General features: G+C 35.6%; 1 protein-coding gene across 1 annotated transcript in view; it reads right to left on the reverse strand.

Annotated features, from left to right (window-relative positions):
- Nucleotides 1–13,543, reverse strand: part of APPL1 (adaptor protein, phosphotyrosine interacting with PH domain and leucine zipper 1) — a 43,016-nt gene that overhangs the window by 3,819 nt on the left and 25,654 nt on the right. The window contains exons 10-21 of the mRNA XM_045862131.3: nucleotides 13,140–13,298; nucleotides 12,050–12,238; nucleotides 10,395–10,437; nucleotides 8,976–9,032; nucleotides 6,583–6,674; nucleotides 6,027–6,209; nucleotides 4,218–4,270; nucleotides 3,300–3,474; nucleotides 3,173–3,209; nucleotides 2,409–2,555; nucleotides 1,593–1,643; nucleotides 1,000–1,089 (exon numbers count right to left, since the gene is read on the reverse strand). Of these exons, the coding sequence (XP_045718087.1) occupies nucleotides 1,000–1,089; nucleotides 1,593–1,643; nucleotides 2,409–2,555; nucleotides 3,173–3,209; nucleotides 3,300–3,474; nucleotides 4,218–4,270; nucleotides 6,027–6,209; nucleotides 6,583–6,674; nucleotides 8,976–9,032; nucleotides 10,395–10,437; nucleotides 12,050–12,238; nucleotides 13,140–13,298 (1,276 nt within the window). The remainder of the gene's footprint in view (nucleotides 1–999; nucleotides 1,090–1,592; nucleotides 1,644–2,408; nucleotides 2,556–3,172; nucleotides 3,210–3,299; nucleotides 3,475–4,217; nucleotides 4,271–6,026; nucleotides 6,210–6,582; nucleotides 6,675–8,975; nucleotides 9,033–10,394; nucleotides 10,438–12,049; nucleotides 12,239–13,139; nucleotides 13,299–13,543) is intronic.

A 13,543-nucleotide genomic window follows, 5' to 3' on the forward strand; every position in this document is an offset into this window, starting at 1 on the left:
TTATTTATCTGACAGAGAGAGAGAGAGAACAAGTAGGCAGAGAGACAGGCAGAGAGAGAGGGAGAAGCAGGCTCCCCGCTGAGCAGGGAGCCCGACGCGGGGTTCGATCCCAGGACCCCGGGATCATGACCTGAGCCGAAGGCAGCCGCTTAACTAGCTGAGCCACCCAGGCGCCCCGCCCTCTTCTCCATTTTTATGGCCAACCACAACATTCAGACCATTGTTCTCTCTCACAGTCTACCACATAAAAGACTCATAATGGATCACTCCACATCCCACCCTTCCCCCTCTGTCCAACTTATCTTGCTAAATCAGTTGTTGCCTGCCCTCAGCTTAACCTAGCAAGGAAGCTTCAACTTCACTGTCATCTGCATCACATCCCTCTCCTTTGTCCATAAGTCCAATCCATTCCCAATTCCTGCTGATCTGTACTCATTAAGTATCCCACAAATGTCTCTTCTCTTCCACTGCTATGCCAACGCCACAACCCATAACTGGGTCTTACAATCTCACGCATCACTATCTAATGCATTCTCCAGATTTTGCTTTGAAACTTGCCTAACTTAAAATTATCCTGTTGGATGGACAATAATTTGACACTCCTGGTAGCATTAAGTATTTATATAAATATATATACATTCCTGGAGACCAATAAAGATGTCAGCAATGGCAGTTAAGTCTACACACACACACACACACACACACGGCCTCTCAAAAGACCTGCTTTGATAGAAACAACCTTCACTGGAATATGGAAATATAAAAGTTCTGGTATGTTTGCTAAATGGCAAGTCAACTACATGTCAGTAACTATAATGTAAACATCCTCTCAGAAGACGATGTCTTCCTTTTCTGCTGTGCTATGAACCATGTGGTTATAAAGTGGCTGAGGAAGCAGAAACAGACTTTCACTTGGAGATTCAAATCTGAAAATCAGTCCTATATTAAGGAAATTTCATAAACTTACATCAGAGAAGATCTAGATACTAGGACTCATACCTTTTCAATTTGTTTTTGTTTGCTGAGTTCTTTCTGTTGCTTCTCTTTTACCCTCTGTATTTCTTTTTGTTTTTCTGACGCCCGACGATCCTGAAAAACAGATGAATACAACTAATGAATATGAAATAATTTTAAATTTTAGACTTTTCAATTAATATTATCTTTGTAACCTTTTCACATTTTTTATATTTATATGAAAACACACTAAAAATTTACATTCATAGTCACTTATCCAAATTCTAAATGTTGTATCAGCAATAGTATCCACTGATAACCTTGCACAGCAAAATCATTTTATTTCCTTGCTAATATGAAAGATCTTATATTACTTTAGTTAACATTCTTGGAGGGGCACTTGGGTGGCTCAGTCGGTTAAGCATCCAACTGTTGATTTTGGTTCTGGTCATGATCTTAGGGTCATGAGATCAAGCCCTGCATAGGACTCTGCGCTCATCAAATAGTCTGCTTGAGATCCTCTCTCTCCCAGGCCCTCTGGCCCTCTCCCTGCCTATGCACTCTAACTAAATAAATCTTAAAAAAAATAAAAAATAAAAAATAACATTCTTGGATAATTAAGTATTTTGGATTCTTACCAGTTCTGCATGCAAAGCTATCTGTTTTGCCAGACCAACAGAATCGCAAATCTAAAAGGGGAAAAGGAAAAACTCAGGCAGTTCTCACATCGAAGTAATAATTTCAAGTATCTAAATGGCTGATGTAACTAGATTTATAACTCATTATAATATACTGCTTCAAACAAAAGCTGATTTAAGAATGTTCCAGCCCCAGGGCACCTGGTTCATTTGGTTAAGTGTCTGACTCTTGATTTCAGCTCAGGTCATGATCTCAGGGTCGTGAAATCAAGCCCCATGTTGGGCTCTTCGCTCAGTGCAGAGAATGCTTAAGATTCTCTCCCTCTCCCCCTATCCCTCCCCCCTGCTCATGCTCTCTCTTAAAAAAAAAAAAAAAAAAAGAATGTTCCAGCCCCCAAATGAAGCATCTGTGTATTTTCTTCAGAGTCTCTCAGTTTCTGCTGCTGGGTCTCACCTCTGTCACATTCTCAAATTCCTTACTGAAAGGGTAAGATCTGCAAAGAATGAAGCAAGGAGATGCTGATGCTGCTCTAAGCTGCAAAGAGCTGAAAAAGGCTGATTATGGGAATATACTGCATTCCCAGAGTAAGTTAATGAGGCCAGAAGATTGCAGCAGTTACCAATGGCCAGGGAAGACACGGTCTGTAGTCAGAAGGCCCAAGCCACCCACCAGCTCAGCTATCTTCAGAGCCAACAGGCTTTGGTCAAACAACTTTGTTGGGTTAAGCCAAATTTGTTTTTTTCCAGAAATCTTACTAAGAACTTCGACTATGATATATATTTTGTAACAGAAACACATTTTGAAAAGTCATGTACCTTTTCCCCCTCATTGTTCGATTCAAATATATAGCAGACTGATGACAGATTACTTTCACTTCTCCCTCCTGATGTCCGAAGAACAAATCCAAAAAGCCTCTTATTTTCCTGATGTGTAGCGTACAAAACTACACTGGGTAATGGAAACTGCCACAGAAAATATCAGAAGCAAACATGAGATTTTTCAAACACAAGTGCACTCTTCTACATGACAAATTCAAGTACTAAATTATAAAAATATTATAAACAGAACATTAAAGCCAATTTTCTTAACAGAATGGCAATCCAAGAACAAAAATGTCATATTTGGCTTCGATTACCAGGCAGAATAAGACATTGTTGAATACTGAATTTATTAGTCATTTACACATTTTACAAAATCAAATTCATTAACAAATATGGTCCATACTGTTAAATGATTAAGAGCATGTACTTCCAGCTATTTCAATGCAGATAATTATAAAATAAACTCAATCATGTTCACCTTTTAATTCCGACTATTAGTGTTTATCCCTTAACCAAGCAGCATATATCATATACTAAAAAACTACATATCATACCAGATTGCACTGATTCTTTAAGTATATGGAATGTTCAATTATAAATTTTGGGGGGGGAGGGGAGATGGACATAGTCTTAATTATAACTTAGCCAATCATAATTAATACCATATTTCAATACATATGATCAGAATTATTTTAATGATATAGACATGTATATGCACAAAGAGACTTCCAATAAAGCTTTAAACACATAGAACTCACTGTGAGCCGTGTAACTTGTGTCTGTGGATCAATTAACCTATAATTAAAAAGTTGGAAAACAAATTTTAATTAGGCTGAAATTAAACATTTTTTCCTACAGTTTTTTAAGGGGGAGGTCATTACTCACTTTAAACAATCACAAGTGACCAATAAATGTGATTCTGTCATACGAAAGATGTTATGGATGGCCCGGGCAGCTAAGATTTGCCGCATTGTTTCATAAACAACATCTGGATTGTCATCTGATTTCACCTCCATAGAACCAAGGAATCGGACAATAAATAACTGATGAAGAATAGAATCTACAAAAGAACAAGGTACATTACATATCTTTAAATCCCACACTTCCCTTCCTTAAGAATAAAATACACTGTCACCTTTTAGATTTTCTAGTGAAAAATTCAACCTAGTAGAAGTATTTAGAAATTACTCCTAACTACAGTGTTCAAGTTATAGGGAAATTAAGGTCTCTAATTCAAATAGCAAAAGGTTAGGCTTCAACAACTGATGGTTCTGAGTAAAAAAAAAAAAAATTCCTTGTACTATTCTTATAGCTTTTAAGTTTGAAATTTATCAAAATAAATAGTTACTGAAAAAAGAAAAAAAGTTAATGCTCCCATACCAGAAGAAAACATCAGCTCCTAGGAAAAGCTTAAAGGATATCTTCTGCATTGAGAATATCATCCAAAGTATGATATTCTATAATTTTAATGAAATCTTTAAGCCTGATTAAGTTCTGCTGCTTTGAGTACTATGAGCAAAAAGAAAACTGTGAAGTAAAGCTTCACAGTTTGAAGCTTATATTTATTCTGATGCATGCATCAGAATAAATATAAACATCAGAATAAATATAAACAACATATTTGTTGTTTACATCATCAGATGTAAACATAATCAGAATACATACATCAGAATATAAACAAATCAGAATAAATATAAACAACATACATCAGAATACATACATCAGAATAAATATAAACAAATTCTTCACACAGTTTACTGCTGAGAATTTTTAAAATATAAGAATACTGCACATCTGTTTTACCTTCAGTTTCAGATTTTGTACCTCCTCCAGATTCTCCAAATGGATTTGTGCGCCTGAAAAGTTTTTAAAAAGTTAGGAACCAGTGGTCAGTTACTATGAGCCATATGGAAGAAATCTCAATCATTGAAACTGGAGTTAAAAACTAAGCATCACGAAAACTTGTACATACATTTTTAAAAAGCTCTAAAATGCCCCATCCTGTTAAGGAACACTACTGATGACCACCTTACTCTGATGAAGGCCCTTGCCTTCACACTTAGTAGGCTGAACTCAATGCTGCTGCATTCTAGAAGAGGTGGATGAACTGAAATGTAGACATACATACATATACACACACACACACAACACCCAACATCCTATAAACCATGTTGCAAAAGTCCTTGAATTTAAATAAAGAGGGGCAGAACAGCTGATTTAGCTTCAATTTTAGCTACTTGAGAAAAATGCCAGGGATTTCCTAGGATTGCAAAAACCTCTTTTTAGGTCCTCCAAGTACATATTGCAAGTTAATTATGCTAATTTGAACATTTTCTAGTTTTAAACCTGTATTTCTCAAGGCATGTGTAACAGAATGCAAGAAGAAAAGCTAATTAGTGATGGGAGCTACCTCCCTCTTCAGTGTGAGTTGGCTCTTGGCATACCCACAATGAAGGAAAAAAAATACAATTCAAAATAGGTTTTGTAGGCTAAAAGAGAGCTAAATGGTTTTAAAATGTTGGCATTAAGATAACATGAAATTGATCTCTCTAATTCATGTCTGAACTACTATATCAAATGCTAAGTATATTTCTGTGATCAAATACAAATTATTTTTTCTTGGTCACAACCATGTATATCCAAATTAGTATCAATTTATTAGGCGTCCAACCTACTTAAATAAATGATTTGCCGTGACGTTTTCCTTCATCCCAGAGCCAAAGAAAAATTCTAACAGCTTTCACATTTCTCGTATATAACCAAAAGATGATTTATTAATAACTCACAGCATGATAATGTTTTAGTACCTTCCTGGAGATTTCTTATTCTGACCCAAGATGATTTTTTTTTTAAAGATTTTATTTATTTAATTTATTTGACAGAGAGAGAGACAGCGAGAGAGGGAACACAAGCAAAGGGAGTGTGAGGGGGAGAAGCAGGCTTCCTGCTGAGCAGGGAGCCTGATGCGGGGCTGGATCCCAGGACCCTGGGATCATGACCTGAGCTAAAGGTGGACGCTTAACAGCTGAGCCACCCAGGCGCCCCAAGATGGTATTTTTCTTACAAACCTACAACACATGTATTACTCTCAATTTCTAAAATATTGTCATGACCTAAAGATAGGACTATCAACTTTCTTCTGCAATTTTAAGAGCAAATACCAGAAGTAGATCTGATAAGCAATTCAAAATTAAATTTTTTTTTTAAGATTTTATTTATTTATTTGAGAGAGAGAGAATGAGAGAGAGCACATGAGAGGGGGGAGGGTCAGAGGGAGAAGCAGACTCCCTGCTGAGCAGGGAGCCCAATGCGGGACTCGATCCAGGGACTCCAGGATCATGACCTGAGCAGAAGGCAGTCGTTTAACCAACTGAGCCACCCAGGCGCCCCAAAATTAAATATTTTTAGAACTAAATTATCTTCACTTGTTTAACTGAGGCAGAAAACAAAGAGAAAAACCTGCATGATTCTTTCCCGACTACTGAAATTAGGTAATTAAAGAAAGTACAACATAATTGATACATATATGTGAGAGAGGACTCTCAACTGCAAAAAATGGAATCATAAGCCTTACAGACCATAGAACAATATCCCTGTGATGCCATCGCCCACCTGCCTCCCTGGCCAAAGGCTTTTGCCTGGCCAGGCTGATCTTCACACACGGGAGAAATGATGTCAAACTGTATTGGAGTATCTGGAGCAACGAGAGAATCTAGAGAAAGGGCAGCCAAATTTGTGGACTCAGATCCTAAGGATCCCGAGCTGCTAGTTCGAGCTGTCAGTGGCCGAGATTGTCTAAACACAGAAGAAAACCAGAGACATTGCATTTAGTTTTCTCTTTTTGAAACTGAATACAAACTATGAGAAAGAAAAATACAGTTTTATAAGCCAAAGAGAAGAGTAGAAGAAATTTCAATAACAGACTTTTCTTGCCAATGACTAAATTCAAAAACATAAATGATCTCAATCTATAGATAAAGCACTAGGGCAATTTGGAATTGTTACTTATTTAGCACTCTTGCTGGTAAATTTACCAACTTGAAAATCCTTTCTATGTTTTGGAGAAACTATTTCATACTAATGTAAGTAGCACTGCTAAAATCGAAGTGTTCACTAACACTTTCAATAGCCCATATACTTTTAAATAACCCAAAGTCTGGTAACTCACGCTGCCGGCCGCAGACTCTCGTGCCTCTGCTGGAAAGACGGGGAAGGAGTGACCGCCTCCAAAGCGGACTGATTTACTCGTGCAGCAATTTCCTATTTTGTTTTTTAAAAAGGACTAGAATTAGTAAAGCAAGGAAACCAAAAGTTTGGATACAACTGTCAGAATGTTCTTGAGTTACATTTAAAATGCAAATTGGAGTTACTAAAGTAGTTCCACATTGCCTTAACATTAAGATACATATTGAACTTCCTAACATTATAACTTAAGCTTCCTCTTACTTCTTACAGAGATAGATCTTTAAATATTTAACTACCAGATTTTTTGGATTATTAGCACTAATACAGCACCTACTATATAGGTACTCAATAAATTTGCTAAATTAAATTTAAGAGTAGGAATAGCCAAAATATCAAAAATATTAAAATATTTTATAACTATACTGCTGAAGTTTTCATGATCTTCCAGAATATATTTATGCTCAGAAACATCTATGTATTTAATTGATGAAGTTATATCGATATTTTCTGGCCCAAAATCTGAAAGAAAAGCTTCCTATAAGAAGTATTTTTAAACTTATTGTTTTATTTCAAACACCAGCTAGCTACATAAAATAGTATTTACATTAGGAAAAAAAATCATAACATTTTTGCATTTCTGTGTCTTATAGTTAGCAAAAATATCAAGACAATGCCACAAACTAATCAGAATTTCTTCTCTCATTAAGTACAGAAAAAGTAATTCTGGATAATCTGGATAAAAGTAATTCTGGATACTACTTAAAATTTAGAGTTCTGATAATTTGTGGGGAAAAGTAAGATAACCCTCAATTATTCAAATCCAAACACTGTATTCACCATGTATTCCCTAGGTATTAACAGGTCATCCAACTTCCATTTTAATTTTTTGGTGCTCCCAAGTAACATAACAGAAAGGAAAAGCTAACCTGGCAAGAGATCAAATTACTGCAAGCAAAAGGTTCCTCTACAATTAGCACTGATTTTCTTAGATTACACTCATAAGATTATTATAAAACAGAAGTTACTAATATTTTGGAGGTCATGAATATTGTTTCTTTGGTTCAACACTTGTTCCTAGGCATCTAAATCCTGTGTGTCTTGGCTGGTACCGCAAAGCCATTATGATAAAAACAGAACTCTTTCAAACTGTTCTTCCGTTCACTTGAGCTTAAAACCTGAAAGTCATCTTTAATTCATCTCCTTCATCCTTTACATTGGTCAGTTACTAACTAGTCCAGTCGATTTCTTTTTACCTCTTTATACCGTGCAAATTATTTCTTCTCTCTTCTCTTGGTTACCACCCTGTCCAGACCCTCAGTTCATGCCTGAACTAGGATAATGGCCTCCTGCATGTTCCCAGATGCCCCTGTCTAATCAACCATTATACCAACAACAGTTTTAGGACTTAGAAGGGTAGGGCTTCCTAGAGAAATCAGCCCTGCTCTGCCTCAACTGAAATCATCAGCCCCGCATAGCCCTGAGAGGCGGCCAGGTTTACTGCACAGATGGGCCCACTGAGATTAGCAGGGGTCACATAGCTCCTGCCCTAAACCAAAGTCTTTTCCCAACTATGCTGCATTGTGGATCCACTTGATTCCTTCCAGAGTTCTCTGCACCACTGGGTTCTGCGTGTATATTTGGATTCACCTGTACAGCTAAGTTCATCTGGTTTGATACCCTTGCTACTCAAAGCATAACTGGCAAAACTTAAGAGTTCAGGCCACCTCACCCTAGACATAATCTGCATTTTAACAAGATCCCCAGGTGTTCTGTATGTACATTTCAGCTATTTTTCTCTAACAAGAACCTTCAACTCCAATTATACTACTGGTTTCATAAACACACCATTTCTGCCTTTATGCTTTTGCTTCTCATATCTGCAACTTCTCTTTTCCTCAAAACATGAACAAATCTTAGCCAGCTCAGGATTCTACCATCTCCACAATTTTCTCTAAAACTAAAGTCCACACTGATCTTAATATTCTCAAATCTTAAGCTTTTAGTCATTACCGTACATTTTGTTACATAGTTTTATACACAATGTAAAAGTTTTAGTATTGTATTTCCATAGACACAGGCTCTTGGAGGGCAAAGCCATGGCTTCTTTTTCTTTTGTATTCTTCTCCATGGTGCTCAACCCAAAGCTAAACACAGCATTGATGCCCAGTAAAAACTTGTTAGCTGCCCAATTTCAGTTACTTTTGAAATAATTTATCTTTCTAGGAAGACCAAATGCTCATACATGGATACATTAAAGCAGTTACTCATTCAAGGGCAAATTAAAAGATTTCAGAGCTTGAGGAATTACAACATAAATAATAAATTAATAATTATTCATTTTTGCCAGGTCTGGATACCATAAAATAATAATATTACCTCCGGATTTTCACTTAAATATATTTGTTTGGATATGTTATTTATTGTACAGATCCACTGCAAGAGAAAAAAACAGAAAAATGTGATTAATATTTTTTTTCCTATACTGCTTCTCTTCTAAAAGAATCCTCAATATTTCACTGCATAGAAGTTTCATTAGAAACACATTAGAAACACATAACTGGGGTGGCCTGGGTGGCTCATTTGGTTAGGTGTCTGACTTCGGCTCAGGTCATGATCTCAGGGTCCTGGGATCAAGCCCCAAGGCAGGCTTCCTGCTCAGGGGGAGTCTTGGGTCTCCCTCTCCCTCTGCCCCTCCCCTCCACTGGTGCTCTCTCTCTCTCAAATAAAGTCTTAAAAAAAAAACAAAGCCCAAATTAGCTTCATAAAAGCAAATAAAAATATACCAATAATGTTAAGTTATATTTAATAGTCTATATTTGTCTTTTAAATCACTCCCCCCTCTTAATCCCCATCAAATAAGATAGCCTGGACTCAGATATCATGATTAACACCAATAAAAAAAAAAAGTTAAGAGCTAAATATATTCCCAGTGAATGCATTTTACATACCTCCCTTCTTTTGGATTTATAGCTAATTAACATAAAAAATGCTCTCTTCCACATTTTCTACTTCACACTTGAGGACTCCAGTCCATGATGAGCCTCATTAAACTAATAATCTGTATGGTAAACCCAGCAGAGAGCAGACATTTATTTGTGTTCCTCACAAAGCAAAAACAAGTTTTAATACCTACTCTTTTCCACAAGAGGTAAATAAAAATAAATCTCTATATAATTTCTAACCTTGTTTTTTACCAACACAGTTTTAATAACAGATAAAGTGGCTCAAAATCAACTACAGTATATTTTCATTGAAGAATATGTCTCAGGACCAAGTTTCTGAAGCGTCAGTTCTTGGTGGTAACTTACCTTCCATATTTGGTGTACTAGAAGTAAAAATGGAGCCAAAAATAAGAGACTCGTGAGGAAGAACAGACTCTCCCAAATTTTTGTTTTTCTGTCTTTCATTTCTCCAAGGTTTTAAGTTTTACTTGCTTCCTGCCATGCTATATCAGCTGCCACTATGTCCTTAATGCAGCAAATACTGTCTCAGAAAGTTGGTGAGAGAAGGGAATAAAAGTGTCACCTCATGATACTAACAGCTTGCCAGAAAGCAACAGTCACAAGGTCATTTCTGAAGTTGAGCCTTTAAAAAGACAGACACCAATGATCTCTAAAGTCTCCTCTTATAGGTTTAGCTATAAAAGTCCCTGTGAAACTTGAGGTTGCTTGAGGACAATAGATTTTTATGAAAAAAAATTTTTTTAATTAACTAGGATTTTCCACATTTCTATCTTAATATTTAGTTACTGAAATATCTTAAGATGTTGCTGAAGAACTTTAGATAAAATTTTACCTCCTCATGGTCTTTTTTACTTTCTGCTTGCAAAATTGAAGATCTGAAAAATAAAAAAGAAAGAAGTTTGACCCTCAATTTAAAAAAAGATCTGAGAAAATTTTTTATCTTTGAAAGTACATATAAAACCAATCGGTATCAAAACTAAAAAAACCCAAAACACACAACCAATCAGTATCTTAGTTAGGAAAAGGAGACCACCTGGGGCATCTGGACTCAGATTTTAACAACTTTTGACTCTGGCTATCCATGCCAAGACGTACCAAAAAAGAAACAGGTGCTGGTTTTCAGAAGATAGCCCATAACAAAGGTACACTGCCAATAAGACAATGCATTTCAACTTTCTGACACTTACCATATATATTTCAAATGTAAATCAGTGATTCTAACAGAAAACACTAATTGTACTCATTATTTCTCCATAAATACAGTCAAATAAAATTTTTGAATATAGCAATCACTAACATTGGGATACTTACCTTTTCTATAGATGTTATTTTAAGAATTAGAGAAAAATTACTAATTTTGAATCACACTAGGAATGTGAAATGGGAAATCATGTTAAGCATTATTAGCAATAGAATTGAAAAAAATGTAAATTCCTGTACTAACATATTAACAATTTGGTAAACACAGGGACTCCCAACATCCAGCATGATAAGTGAAATTAAACAACTGATAAAAGACCATGAACCATAACACCTTAACATGTTGCTTCAGAACAGTAAGATCAAAAACGGTACTTTAAGTAGGAAAAAAACTGCAGATAACTTAAACATCTATCATTAGAAAAAATTTTAGATTATGGTATATATCCTTAGATGGATTATAATGTGGCCATTGTGAAATGTTTTTAGTAAGTAGCTGCAGATCCAAAGTGTATATACAGTATTTCCTCAAGTATTTTTTAAAAATGTAGTTAGAATAAAAACTGTAAGGCAACAGACCAGAAAGTTAATTGTCCCTTCTAGTTAGATTATAGCTTTCTTTCAATATTCAATACTCCTTTTCTATATTTTTCTGTATTTTCCAAAAATTTGTTCTAAAGGCTACTCTATGGATTCTCATTTAATGCAAAGGTAACAGAAGTCTTAAAAATGTCACATACACATTAGTGGACTAAATCATTAATTTAACCAGAAATATTTAACATTTAAAAATAACATTAGTGTTTGCACTTACTACATGTTGGGCACATTATATATGTTAGATTTCTCTTCCATATAGGGATTATAACTCCCACAACCCCCATTTCACATGTAAAAAAACAGAGATTATGTAACTTGTCTAAGACCACACAGTAAGTAGTAGATCCTGAATTCGAACTTTCTGACCCCAGGGTTAGGGCTCTTTCCACTAACTTGTGCTGCCTTCCCCCATACGGTGCAGAATTTTCAGTGAATGGTACCCTAACATGAAATCACAAGTTTTTATCTATCATATGCCCTTGTTTAACAACCTCAAAATATTAAGACATCATTTAACCAAGTCAGAAAGGAAAATTCAACTCATTTCTATGTGATTAAAAAAGAAAATTATCTTAATACATAATAAGCCTAAAGTAGCTATAAAATGTCTGAATGAGAAGGAATTATTGTGCATTTCAGTAACTTAAAATATGCCAGATTTTATTAATAGCAGGAAAAAATACTAACTTTTTTCCGTCAAAGGAAGTGATCTGAAAACAGTATCGCCTGTCTTCACAGTCCACAGCCATTACTGAGCAGTTGTCAATGTCCATGGCCAGGCCGCCTGCCACATCCCCACGCGCCTGACTCATTAAGTTTCCACCCTGCGTGAAGTAAAACTGTCTGTCCCAGGTAGATGACACCAAGCCTGTTTTACTAAATGAAGAAAGTACATTCACTCTTCAGTAACAACACATCTGAAATCTCATAAGCCAGACACAAGATAAAGCACATCACAAAGAACCAGCTTGCAAAAAGGCACAAAGATGCCTAGAAAATATATGTTTTTCAGTCTCTAAAATAAATTCATGTATGTTGAACCACTTTTGTGTTTGTGTGTGTATTTCAAAAAAAAAAGCTGGAAGTTATCAAATTGCAACTGTTAGAATAATGTTCCATAAATTATAGTTCAACCTTCAGGAGAATAAATTCAAAAGAAAAGAATTCATCTTACTTCCTGCTAAGGTTAACTTGCTTTACCCTATCTTTAAATAAAAACTAAAAGTTGACCTATGGTATAATTACATACATTTTAAATGTATAATAAAAATGATATTTAATAGCATTTATGTAATGCTAGATTTATCTAAATTCAAATTTGTTTCACTTTTAAAATAATTCTAAATTATTCAGTAAGTATCTAAACAGAATTTTACTTCTGAAAATTATTCATGTACTCCACCTGGCAAAAAGCTGACAAAAACACAAATACCGCTAACTAATAAGATTCAACCTTTAGTAAAACAAAATAATTTAGCAGACAATATCAATCATATATTCACCTCATACTACCTTAGATGATAAACAACATATGAAAATAACTATAGGGACGCCTGGGTGGCTCAGTCGATTAAGCGTCTGCCTTCAGCCCAGGTCATGATCCCAGGGTCCTGGGATCAAGTCTCACATCGGGCTTGTTGCTCGGCGGGGAGCCTGCTTCTTCCTCTGCCTGCCACTCCCCCTGCTTGTGCCCTCTCTCTCTGACAAATAAATAAAATCTTTATAAAAAAATAAATAAAGAAAAAAGAAAGAAAGAAAATAACTATAGTTTTCTTACTTCCTAGCATTAAGGTATCCAGCCTTCCGGGTTAAGTTTCGATTAACAGGAAATTTCGTGGGATCTGGGTCAGGCACATATAAGGGGTCACTGGCTACCTCCAAATCTTCTATTGTCTGCTGCATGGTCTCTACATCATTGTCCATTTCCCTACGAACGCTAACACAGAAAACATATTATTTACTACCAACCACAACAGAGGACTCCTTATCAATCATATTTAGCTATATATTTGCTTTGCATATTTTTTCTTAAAGAGAGCAAACAGTAGCATGGGTGGTTAAAGTAACATGAACACATGATGAAAAAGCTTTACATTTTATTTGAAACTAGATATTCTGGAAACAATACCAAGTTAAAAAACAAATGAAGCCACACTGAATGCCTAACGTTGGAATAATTTT

The sequence above is a fragment of the Mirounga angustirostris genome, unplaced genomic scaffold (assembly GCF_029215605.1).
Source record: "Mirounga angustirostris isolate CCGP_5_RB_7025 unplaced genomic scaffold, mMirAng1.0.hap1 SCAF_1, whole genome shotgun sequence".
Lineage (NCBI taxonomy): Eukaryota > Metazoa > Chordata > Mammalia > Carnivora > Phocidae > Mirounga > Mirounga angustirostris.